This window comes from Tamandua tetradactyla, chromosome 1 (assembly GCF_023851605.1).
Source record: "Tamandua tetradactyla isolate mTamTet1 chromosome 1, mTamTet1.pri, whole genome shotgun sequence".
Lineage (NCBI taxonomy): Eukaryota > Metazoa > Chordata > Mammalia > Pilosa > Myrmecophagidae > Tamandua > Tamandua tetradactyla.
In genome coordinates, this window is record NC_135327.1 from 146,672,619 (window position 1) to 146,685,969 (window position 13,351).

General features: G+C 36.0%; 1 protein-coding gene across 1 annotated transcript in view; it reads right to left on the reverse strand.

Annotated features, from left to right (window-relative positions):
* Positions 1-2,662: 2,662 nt before the first annotated feature.
* Positions 2,663-13,351, reverse strand: part of SLC26A3 (solute carrier family 26 member 3) — a 41,162-nt gene continuing 30,473 nt past the window's right edge. The window contains exons 14-21 of the mRNA XM_077165531.1: positions 13,134-13,203; positions 12,953-13,045; positions 11,687-11,782; positions 11,043-11,276; positions 9,384-9,438; positions 5,158-5,300; positions 4,613-4,678; positions 2,663-3,058 (exon numbers count right to left, since the gene is read on the reverse strand). Of these exons, the coding sequence (XP_077021646.1) occupies positions 3,035-3,058; positions 4,613-4,678; positions 5,158-5,300; positions 9,384-9,438; positions 11,043-11,276; positions 11,687-11,782; positions 12,953-13,045; positions 13,134-13,203 (781 nt within the window). The 3' untranslated portion in view covers positions 2,663-3,034. The remainder of the gene's footprint in view (positions 3,059-4,612; positions 4,679-5,157; positions 5,301-9,383; positions 9,439-11,042; positions 11,277-11,686; positions 11,783-12,952; positions 13,046-13,133; positions 13,204-13,351) is intronic.

Sequence of the window (13,351 nt, forward strand, 5' to 3'; positions counted from 1 at the left end):
TGGGTTTCTGAGCAAAGGAGTGCAATGATGTGACTTTTCAGAAGGATTATTGTGGCTGGTGTGTTGCAGAAAGACTAGGGAGGTAAAGGTAGGAGCAGAGAGACTTAAGGAGGCTCTTTCAATCTATGCTAGAGATGGTGATAGCATTCTAGGTGTCGAGAGGTAGATGACTTCTGAAAGAATATGTGTATATATACATATGTATATAAATATACATACACATAATAAATCTGTGCTGGGTGTTGGTGTCTAATAATGAACAGAATAGATACGGTCTCTGCCCTTTAGGAGCTTACATTGTAACTTAATAGGAATGGTTCTTGGTAGTCTTCCCTAAATAGTCCTCAAACATTTTTCTTATATTCTTTTTCAAAATATAGTGGCCAGGAAAAGAAAGAACTTTTAAAATTTTATTACTAAAGTACAGGCACAGCCATAATGAGACAGAAGTATTATGGTAAATATATCTAAGTATGAACATTGATAATTTACCATTAGCTTTTCTGGCTGTATTATACAATACTAAATTAGTGACATTGGAACAAATCTCTAGAATGCAACTATTTTATTTTTTGCTTTTTTGTTGTTCTGCTTTTTTTCTGTTTTTAGACAGGCCTTCATTTCTTTTGGGAGGCAATGTTTCTTACTGATGAAGTGCTTGGGCTCTGGAGTTCGACTGTCTAGGCTGAATTCTGAATTCTGCCTCTGCCACCTGCAACTATATAACCTTGACAAGTTACTTATCCTCTTTAAGCTTTGATTTACTTTACTTTTCCAAAAAATTGGGATGATCATAGCATGTTCCTCATAGGGGTTATTTTGAGAATTAAATGAATTAATTTTATTTATATTTTTAAGGTTAGGGTCAGTAGGATTTCCTGACGTTAAATGTGGGGTAGAGAGGAGAGGAGTCAAGGATGACTCCAGAATTTCCAGCTTCAGCAGCTGGAAGGATGGAGTTATCATCAACTAATGTAGAAATGATGTTGATATAGCAGAGTAAGTGAAGAACTGTAGTTCAGTTTATGACATATAGAATTCCAGATGAAGATGTCAAAAAAATGGAACTGTCCCTGTTTTCTATTGTTCTGCCATCTTAGGGTCAAGTTTCCATTTAAAACATCTCATTTTCGTTAATAAATGGTACTATGTTTAATGTGAATATGTGTTCAATTTAAAAATAATTATTGGAAAATCGTTTTTTAAATCATGTATTAGTTCCAGTCATTCTAATTTCAGTAAGGTATTGTCTCTTCCCAAGTTGTTCTGTCTTCCAAATTCTATCTTTGGATATCCTCTCCTTTCCAATCTTGCTCAGATTTATATGTTTTATCTTTCAACATGGTCTCTTGGCCTTTTCCTAAATCAGGGGTTGGATATTTGTGTTAGTCAAGTTGAAATATTTGCTCCCCTGTGCAAGGAGAGCCCAGCCCTGTGTATTCCCATTACCCTAAATATATACACCCAAAGCCTAAAAAAAAAAAAAAAAAATTCAAGGATGAGAATAAGTGAAAGTACAATATCAGGACTGAATGAATTGTGATATGGAAACAAGAATGGGTGTGCTTGTTCCTACTCCATGGTACTTTGGTTGACAAGAAGATTGTAGAGGGCGCTTTTGCTTGGGAAAACTCGGGCATTAGTAACAATCCTATATGAGGCTTTTGCCCCACTACAAGCCACAAGATTAGTTAAATTGACTCATGTTTTCAATTTTCACTCCCTGTGCTCTTTAAAGGAAGAGTTCTTAATATCTATAGAACATTATATATAAATACATATGTGTATGAGTATATTTTGTTTTCCTGAAGTACGTACAGTTCATGAGACTCTAAAAAGCTTGTCCATAATTGAAAAAGTTTAAGAAATACTACTAAACACTTCTTGTTTTTAATTAAAATTAGCTATGTAAATAAATCTTTATTTTACCTCTCTATATTTGGCTTCATATCCATAAATGAGCCCACCTAGTAGAGACAGTAGTAAAGGATGTAAGGGTACTTTGAGAAGAATGTTTAGAGGTGGGATCCAAAACAATTGAGACAGCTTTTCCCATTGACAAAGCGAATTGATATTTAATAGAGGGCACTCAATCTTTTTTTGTTGGTACTGATGTTTAATTTCTATTACAGTGATAGATACAAATTTGTACTAACAGCAATGATCACACAAAAAAGAAGTATTTGTGCTGAATATTATTCTCCAGCTAAATGGAGCTCTAGAGGTATTACTCTGCCCTGTGAGTTACAAATAATAACCAGCAGTGAAGAAATTAAGAGTTGTACTTTTTTTAGCACTTGTTTTCTTTCTTCCCAGAAAGACCAGGAAGAACTGGTCACCCATCATGTTTTCTCTTTACTTCTCACCTTCTTGCTTTTTTTGTTTTATATTATATACAATTTTCATACTAAGAAGGGGAAAAGAAGGATTTGCCTCAAAGGTAGATATGGCCTAAGAAGGATTTTTTCTAAATCTGGATAGGAGATTGGGTGCTTTAAGAGGGGGTGATAAACATAAAATTTGGGCTAAAAAGTCTCATTACAGAGGATTAGTTAGAAGACTCTCACATAACAAATTCCCAGCCAGATCACTATGAAGGAGATCCACAAGCAAGCATTTTTCAGAAAGTTAACAAGAAATTTAACAAAAGACACATTCATGGTACAACTTTTTTTTTAATGAATATATATTAGTGTGAGCTGTATAAATTACAAGATTCAAAGCAGTGGTATAAATATATTGCAAAACATATACATGAAGGTAGTAACTTGGATGGAAATCTGTCAGTTCTACAAAAATAGATAAAAAAATTTTCTACCTTTGATAAATCTACAAGGTATAAAATTAAAGAGTATTTACATAATTTTATGCTAGATATGTGGAGAATGTACCATGTTAGAACAATCTCTTTCCAAAGTTTGAAATAAGTTTATGAAAAATATTCTTCATACAAAGTATGAACTTATTAATAACTCTCTGGGCATAAAGTTGTTCTTTATACATCAGCAGATGATCCCTCTGAATTATATTTTGATTAGAACTTCGTTTCAGCTGGTACCTGGAAGAAGACAGAAAGTTATCTTTGAGAAAAATTTGTTGTCTCTCTTTCAATAATCATTCTTATATTTAAAAAGAGTAATTGATCTGATCAAATCCAAAGTGTTGAGACAATGTATCACACAAGAAGCTCCAAGGGGCCTATGTGCACAGGCCAGGCACTACTGATAAGTCAACTTTTACCCAAGCCACTACGGGTGGCCTAATTACAAATATGCATTTATCTTCCTCTAAGTAAGTAAGATAAGGAGCAAGTGTTAAATTTTCCTTTCTTTAATAGATGGGGAAACAGGTACAGTATGTTGTTGACTTCAATTTCTAAAATTTTGATCAGGTACTGGGTTTAAATGAAACATCTCTGAAATCTTGATCACAAATTCTGAATCCAACTTCTGAAAAGAGGGTTTCTATTCTGAGGCTTTCCTTATAGGGTGCTTAGGCAAGATGATTTGGGTTTCTCCAGAATATAGTTATGGGAAACAGAATCTCACAGAGCTTGTCAGTCTCTCCTTTCACCTCTGGTCTGGCTAACTTTCTGGAAAGCTTTTTCATCTAACCTTTTCCTACCTGATGTCACTTGTGTTAATGTTCCAAGGTTATCTAATGCTATATATTTCTTCATTTCTAATCTAAATTCCTTTTCCTATTCTTCATAGACTTTTCTTCAGCACAGAGAGAGAAGTACTAATGGCCACCTCCCATACTTGAAGACAATCATTAGATTCTTTTTCGTGACCCTCAATTCCATTAGTCTTTCACCAAAGGAAGAGGTGGTATAGAGTAGTGAGCAGAGCACAGACATCTTGGTTCAAATCCTGTTACATGATGTGTGACTTTAAGCAAATTACTTAACCTCTCTGAGCCTGTTTACTTACTTGTAAAAGGATACTTTGGTCTATGTATATTGTAAGGATGAACGAATAAATGTAATGCACCTACCACATACCTGGCCTACAGCAAATACCTATTTTGATTTGTGATCTCACTTCTTCCAAATTAGGAACATTGCCTTAAAGGAATGAACGTTCAAGAATGAAATAGAGCTGCCCAATTAGGTGAAGACTTGGCAACTCATTCCAGTAGGGAAGGGAAGGAATTTAACTTTCATTGCTGGGCTAGGCACTGTAGTTGGAGCTTCCCAAGCTCCCAGGAGTCAGGAGATACATGTTAGCTTCCCGGCTCCATTATTAATTCATCTGTAAACGGAAACAGCAATACCTTCCCTGCCTTGTGGATTAGTACAAAGCCAGAATAAGCTCGTGGTTGTAAAAACTTAGAAAAAAGAAGTTCTATATACATGCTCCATATTGTATTAATAGCGATCTAGTATCACTTTTTGTACTGGTCTGAGTTTATTTTCCTCTGAAGTCCCTATGAGATTAGTTGGCATTGCTTCAATTTTCCAGGGATGAGGCACAGAGGCTCAAACAAGTGCTGGACTTTTCTGTGGCATGTTGAAAAACTCAAAGAGGCCTCACAACTTGTAGGATCCCCCCAGCCCCCGCCCCAGCCACTGTGGTGTCTGGATAAAGATAAATGTATTGAAGAAATTTACCTGACATTCCCGGTTACGTAATCCTCCATTTGTATTGATGGTAAAATCAAATTTTATTTCTTTTTCCTAAGATAAACAGATTGGAATTCTAAGTTAGACATAGTTTTTTTATATAATAAAAATAAAGGGAGGGTGCATGGGTGGTTCAGTGGTAGAATGTTTGCCTGCCATGCCGGAGACCCAGGTTCGATTCCTGGTGCCTGCCCATGTTAAAAAAAAAAATTAATTAAATAAATAAAGGGAGGGCGGACAATGGTGGCTCAGTGGCAGAGTTGTCGCCTGCCATACCAGAGACCCACATTTGATTCCCGGAGACTGCCCATGCAAAAAATCAGAAAAAGAAAGGAAAAAATAACTAAATACAGGGAGGGTATACAGGTGGTTCAGTGGTAAAATGCTCTCCTTCAATGGGGGGACCCTGATTTGATTCCTGGACCATGCACCGCTCCCCCCGACCCAACAAAAAAGTTGTAAAAAAGAAAGTAAATTTTAAGAAGTGCAGATGGTTAGTTACACAAATGTAAAAATTGCCAAAGAGCTGATACCTGACTGGGATTAAATTTTGAAGTACTGGAATCCTTCTTCATCAAAATATGCAAAACAGCATCATGGATTGTTAAGAAAAATATTGAGTCCTTGACTTCATCATCAAAAAATTCACACCTAGCAAGCTTCTCAATGAAATCATCTGAAGAGAGAAAAGAAAAAATAACACCTAGGGTATTTCTCCATGGGGCTGGTGATTTAAGTTTCCATTTGCAAATGGGCATCATAATGATGTTTGTTTGAGTGTTTGTAGGTTGCAATGTTACAACAGCAGGGCACCATTAGTTCAATGTCTTCTGGAACCAAAGGATACCATTCTAATAAAGGTAGTCTTCCTGGTGGTGTGGGAAATGACTCCCAGGGATGACCCTGGCTCTGGCACCATGGGATCAACAATGCCAAAAGAGGGGAAAGAAGTGGAACAGAGTGGAGATGCTACCTTGAGGTCACTCTCATGTAAGCTTCAGTTAGACACTGTTACGTAGCATAGCCTGCCAAATCACAACCAAAACCATTCCTGCCAACTCCTAAACAACCCCTAGGATGTTATATAAGATTCTACAAAGGTTCCATGCACTAGGGTAATGTTCCAGACACCTACAACCTCCGGATGGGTCCCTCAACCAGATAAGTATTGAAATGCAGAGGGGCCAGCCTTTCTAGAATGTCAACTAATTCCATCCCCCTATTGCATATTATCGATAACCCCTTACAACATGAAAAAGTTAGAATGAGAATGGCCCAAATACCCCTAAAGAATGGAAGAAAGATCAAAGGTGATGGTGGAGTTATACAGAGAAGGCAGGGTTTAATAAATAAGTATGAATGCACAATCATTATGTTGATGTTTCTTTTAGTCTCCAGTATCTTAGAGCAGCTGGAAGTAAAAACCTAACATTGTGGAATTGTAACACATACCAAACTCTGAAACCTGTTCTACAACTAATTGTTGCAATATGCTTTGAAATTTATTGCTTTTTAGTATATATGTTATTTTTCACGGAAAAGAAAAAAAAAGTCGATTGTGATTAAAAAATAATTGTAATAAAAAGTATATATTTAATGCACTGATGTAAAAAGTAAGAAGGAAAAGTTTTAAATATTTTAGTAGTTCCTGGAAGAAAATAATTCACTTTCCTTTAGGCAGGAGCCTAATGAGTTAATCTCCCTACTTAATGATTGCAACACCAAGTTTGGCTTATTATTAAAAATTGGAATTCTACTGAAATCAAATAAATACTTATGGACCTGTGATATGCTATGATTCCTGATTGCCAAACCTATTATTTACTAACTTCTTAACTGTAGTCCATTTTACCAAAGCTGCTGCATTCCATCAGAAAACATCATCCTTAACACTTCACATTTACCTCTCCAAATCATCTTTGAGGAATGCCATTTTTGCAGATACCAGCACTTGTTTGCACAGATCACTCAACCAAATACTACCTCATGTTTACTGTGTACAAAAGCCTGGCTGGGTAATATGAAGGATCAAAAGATAAATTAGAAATGAATCTTGTCCTTAAGGAAGATAGGACAGTTATCACTTTCGTTGTACTGAAAGGAAAATTGTTGAATAAATACTGAGGACAAGAAGCAATCTGGGTTTTTATCTTTGATGTTTTTTTAGTTCTTAATATAATGCCCAGCACACAGTAGATCCTCATATTTATGTTGAATGACTAAGAGAGGTTCAGATCACATATTATGGGAATTTTGAGAACGTATGTAAAGATTATTTCCTGTTAGTGAGTATCATGAAATATTTGTGAAGCAGATATCATTTAAAAGAATGACTAGGATTTGAAGAAAGATGGGTATAGAGAAGATACAAAAACTTCAAATTAAGAAAATTGTCCAAAGACAACCATTCAACATTGAGAGGCTCTCACAGTGAATGAGGGCTGAAGAGACTAGAAGGCACTGTAGTTGCTAGAACCCAGGACAGAGGTGGGTGGCACACAGTGGGAAGAAAGGCCAGGATCTCAGTTCAGGAACAGATAATTTCAGAAGGATATGGGATGATGGGAAGGAGTAAAATTGTTTAGTAGGTTAAGGGATTGCTGGGATCAAGAGAATGTTTTTAACTATGAGGATGTCTTGACTCCAGAATATGTCTGAAGATTTAGGGGTCGGAACCAATGGAGAGTGAGAGATTAAAGATACCAATTCCATTCCTCCCACAGGACCTGTGCACTTGTCCCCTCTCCCTAAAATGCTCTCCTCCAAAATATTGTCAAGGTTAACTCTCTTACTGTTTTCCAGTCTCCGTTCAAATGTCACATTACTGGGCATTCCTGATCTCCTGTCTAAAACAGTATCATCCCTGTTGTTCTGTCTCTTTAAAATTTTTTAAAAACTTTTTATTGTGGTAACATATAAATAGAAAATTTCCCATTTTAACCATGTTTAAGTGTACAGTTCATTGGTATTAATTACATACATTCACAGTGTTGTGCTACTGTCACCACTATCCATTACCAAAACTTTTTCACCACCCCAAATTATGTATGTATTAAGCAATAATTCCTCAGTTCTCCCCATGTCCAGCCCTTGGTAACCTGTAATCTACTTCTGTCTCTATGAATTTATTTATTCTAGATAGGTCATATAAATGGAATCATAGAATATTTGTCCCTTTGTGTCTGGCTTATTTCAGTCAACATAATGATTCCAAGTTTCACCCATCCTGTAGCATATGTCAGAACTTCATTTCTTTTCATGGCTGAACAATATTCTTGCTCTATGTCTCTTAATCCTGCTTTTTTTTCCTCATAGCACCTATTACTACCTGAAAATAAGTTTTTATTTGCTTATTATCTGGATTTCTCACTAGAGCATAAGCTCCGTGAGGTCAAGGGCTTCTCTTATTCACTGCTATATCCACAGCACCCAGAACAGTAAATAGTAAGTCTTTACTGGACATCTGTCCTGGGCTAGGGACTACATAAAAGAAAGAAAATAAGAAGGTAAACAACACAAATACTTTCCCTTGAAGAAAGAAAAGTGCAATGGGATACAACACAGAACTTCAGAATAACGTGATATATGTGTATCCTGTGGATGCAAACAGCCTGAAAAGCACAATGCTCTGCCTTGGGGAGCAAGGAAGATTTCATGGTTCTTGATGGATAAATTCTTGAAGGAGCTTCCTAGTCAAAAAAAAAAAGGGATGGAAGAGTATTTTAGGGACAAATAAAGAAGACAGAAAGTTCTTCCAGAGGGGCTAAGTGATAAATGATGAGTCTGGATTAAGGCTGTGGAGATATTGAGGAAGAGACCGATTCAAGAGGAAATATTAATAGGGCTTGGTGACTCACTGAATGCAGTGGAAAGGAGAGAGGAAGAAAAAGCTGACTCCAAGGATTTCTACTTTGGTCAGCTGGGTGAGTGATGATGCCGCGATTGAGGTAGGAAAGGAGAAGAGGCAGTTTTAGAAGAGAAGATCATATATTTAATTGTGAGCATATGTATCTGGGGTGCTTGGGGGGAATCCAGACAGTTGAATACATGGGTGTACAGCCTAGAAAAGAGGTCTGGGATGAAGGTTTAATTTGGCTTGAAGTCAGAGTGACTAGACTAGAATTTGACTAGAAAGAGTGCACAAAATTAGAAACTTAAGCTTGCAGAAAACCAATTATTAAGGAGGGTGAGGGGAGCCAATATCAGAATCTGAAGAGTTATTAGAGAGATACGAGGTGAATCAGAAGAGAATGATCTTGCAGAACTCAGGGAAGAACAGTTTCAAAGAGATGCTAAAGAAACCTCCCGTAGAATGAGGCTGGGATGGAGGCAGATCTTGGTAATGTAGACAGCACTGCTGACCTTGGCAAGGTCAGCCTCATCGATGAGGTCAAGTCTCACCTGGTTGATAACCGTAATAAACCAGGTTATTATGGGCTAAGAATTCAAGGGAGGTGAGGAAGAGAGACAAAAAATGAGGCTGCTTTTTCAGGAAGTTTAAAGTAAAATATGGGTGCATAGTCACTCTTTTGTTGCCTATTGAAATTAAGATTCAAATTGTAAAGTTAATTTAATTACATAACAACACAACTAAAATATGAAGATGCTATTTCCATAGGGCTTTCTAAAGGTTCAGCTACAAATGAGATTTCCTTTTCATGATCATATAAAATACCCATTCTTTTGAGAGGCTGTCTAGATTTTGGGTTGCAAGTGAGCCTGAAGCTATTGTCAGAACATAAAACAAAACAAAACTTACCATCACTTCCAACAATATACACATCCACATTGATCCTGATAAATTCTTGCAAAATCTGTTAAAAAGAAATTATATCTTTCTTAGGGAGCCGTTTTACTTGTCAGAAACATAGAGAAAACTATTATAACTCTACCTATGGGTGATATATTGCTTTCAGTGCCTTTTACATTTTGAGAAGAGAGAATGTAGAGAAGGACTAAAGTTAAAAAAACAATGCTTTGCAACAGAAAGAGCTAAACCCTATGGAATGAGCCCTCCTTTTTAGTAAGATGTTAAAAAATGATCATTCTTGAAGCATTATGGAAAAATGTTCTGCCTCAAACTCAAAAAATAAATTCTGATTTAAATTTAAAATAGTATCTTCTATAGGTTAATCTAGTATACAGTTTTCTATACACAAAAAATAATTTAACCTATGGTCCATAAATTATTAATTATTCCTGATCTACAGTGGCCAGATGTATCTAGCATCACTGCATCATTACCCATTTTCCTGTCACCAGGCTAAGAACAAATACTAGTAGTGATATGAGTCAGGTCATTTAAGGTGTACTGTTTTTGATCATTTTAGATGATCATGAATATGATTATCATGGACACTTTTAGAACTTCTACTAGACACTGAACTAAGAGTTCGGGCTTTAAAGAAACCTGAGTCAGAGAACCCATCCTTTGCACTGCCTACACTTCTAGGACCAAAAAATAAAATTTATTTGTGTATCTATTTTTTCTACTTAAGCTAAAATAAACAGTTAAGCAAACAAACAAAAAGAAGAAAAAAAAACAAGCAGTCCTGAAATGTATTTAATGTTAAGATAAGTTTTAATGAAACCAAATTGACCCCTTTTTCTAATTTTCTATCCAGTTCATCCATACTTAATAGACTTTATCTTAGCTTAGCTCTTAATATTAGCAGATTTCTGTGAAAATTCAAGCAAAAGAGAAGGAAACATAAGAATTCTTAACTTCACATTTGTTTCTGCATTTCTGTTAGAAACGGATTCATTTTAGAAATACTGACAAAACCATGGAAAGAAAACAGACCTTGGCCTGATTATTTCGGTCCTAGTTTTAAGTCACATGTGACATTTATTCTTTCCTATATCTACCTGCTTTTTTTGAGAAGGACTGTTACATAGTCAAGTGAAATTCCATCGACTCACAATGGATGAAAATAGTAAAGAAAAGGATCTGCTACTCCACTCTTTTCCAGGATCTTTCTAAATCTTCTTTGATTTCAGAACAATTTAGATACAATACCCACAAGAATTTGAACACCCCACAGAATTGAAATTTGATAGGCGCGCAAGCACAGCTGTATACCAGCAGATTCAACATATATTAGTATTGTAATTTGGGTTACCTTCAAAATGATATGTAGTCTCAGGGGAAATGCCCTTTCAAAGAGTTCATTGAACATTCCTTTCCACCACCCTTGGTCATAGAATATTGTAAGACTATAGTTTATTTCTTTTTTTATTTGTTTATTATTATTATTATTATTATTTTGGAGGAAGAGGCAGAGCATTGACCAGTCTCCCACATGGCAGGTGAGCAGTCTACCTATAATTCACTTATAATTAAATATGTATCATCTAATACAGTCTTTTACCTTTAGTCACTGATTGGTCAATTGCATTATATGAAAAAAGAAATTACCGTTTTGAGACCCCTCATTGAAGAAACATCAAGAAATGACACTGCTGAAAAATCAAGAATGAGGCTGTGGAGGCTGATTTTGGGGACCACGATACCAAGAGGAAGCTGAGCATTCCAGTCTATGTGGAAGGGCAGGTCTGTGGTGTCGAGCGGCTGGTCCAGTTCTGCCATCTGATTGTTGTCCAGCTCCTCATCAGAATCTTTTAAGCCATCAACAGTGCATATAAGTCCTTTCTGCAGGAAGAGACAGAAAGCATGATAACTCTGATCAAGGGAAAAATCGTGTACGTCAAGGGTAACCAGTGAGTTTGTGAAGCACAGACTCAAAGTTGGGTCAAGCCAATGGAGTTGCAGGCACTTTTCTTTGGTAGCATTTCTAAGAGAATAAAATCTTTAAGGGGTGAACTGGTGGTTCAGTGGTAGAATACTCACCTTCCATGCTGGGGACCTGGGTTCAATTCCCGGACCTTGCGAACCCCCTCCCCCCAAAAAAAATCTTTAAGGAAGCCCTCAAGTATGCTACGTAAAAATACAACATTGAATGATATATGAAATGCCTTGTTTATCTGGAATTTTATTTAAGGGAATGGAATAACACCTTAGCTTTTAGCTATAAAGCATGGAAATATGGCCCCAAAACTTACTGGTGTCACTTGTAGCAGACCTTTCTTCTGCAGTTTCCGTATTTTTTTCAAAGCTTTATTGCGCTTGCGTAGAATTCGAAGTGCGCTAAAGCCAACCTGAAAGACCCATTTCTGTGTTATAAGAGTACTGAATATTCTACAACTTACATAGTTTAATTCTAATAACGTCAGCTGGGAGGAGTAAAGGGATGGGATAAATAATAAAGATATTCATGTTAAATTTAAAACAGGGTTAAACAACATCAATGAAAACAATGTGTAGGCCTATGGTCTGTGCAGTTTATATGCAGTTATTAACACCCTAAAACCTCTGTACAGGCCTGTTAAACCAGGATTTAACCATAAATTATCCAAGAATGGATCTAAACCCTATTTGAACCTGTTTGCATTTTTTGGCCTATACAACTCTTAGGGGATTTTACGTGAGTTTCTATTTATTATTTCTAGTTGGCATGTATATAATTTTTATTCTGTTAAAACCATGTGATTTTATTTTATCATTTTAGTGTTAGATTTTGGGATAACATTCATTTTACCTTTTCCAAAACAAATGTGTTCTTACTGCTGCAATATTTAGCTCCAGAGTATGACATAAGGAGGATCAAATTATGTAATTAAAAATCCTTGATAAAAAAATACAATTACATGAAAAAATACTAGATTAGGTGAAAAGGGTAGTATATAAAGCCATACTACCATATGATCTAATTTTTTTGCAGAAAAAAATAATTGTGTTTAAGGCAGAAGCTCTATGTAAGGTACTAGGCAGTCCAAAAGACATGTTTCTGGAGTGAGTGCTGAGCATTTGTTTCCTAACCTTGAAGCCAGGTTCCTTATTATCTTCTCCCCAGCTCACTAAGGCGCTCAATATTTCTTGTTATCTAGAGTTAAATATTAATTTATAACTCCCTATCCTGAATCTCTTCAATGATGTATTCAAATATTAAATGTTCCTTTGTTGTTTCTGAAATTGATACCCAAAGAATATCTTTAATGCAGTATCTGTGAAAACCAGCAGCCCCAAACCTTTAGTAAATCTTTTTATTCTACAGCAGAATTTGATTAAAAAGTAACTAAACTGGACCTCAACCAAACAGGCTTATTTCCCAACATTTTAGTGGACCCCATACTGAGGTTGTTTCACCAGCTCTGGGACATGGGACACAAAACAACTGACACCATCTAGTCCAAACACATGTGAAGTCAGTGAACATTTCATTCCCAGAAATTCAGTGGAATTACAAATAAATGAACTTCAAACCTTACAGCATCAATAAGTTTCTGCTTAAAGAAATTAATGTTTGCAAAATAGATAGGAGATGGACATCTGAAAATTTTCACTCCTTCCGGCTCATAAATCTATAAGGAAAAGGAATATTAGATATTGCCAATTAAATTAATATTAATAGCATTTAGCAAGTCAAAGAAAAAAAAGAATCTTCCTTACGTCAGAGTAATCTTTTTTATTCTTATAGATGTTGCTCCGTCCAACATTAGCCAGTGTGCTGCATCTTGGACTGTAGGGAATACCAACACCAAATGAAGCATTCATGCAGATTTGTTAGGCCTATAAGGCTACCACTGATCTTTTTTCAAGCATACCAAAGCAAGCTCACTTTTTGAAATTTAAAAGTTTGAGGAATCATCATGCCATTAGAGATCCAG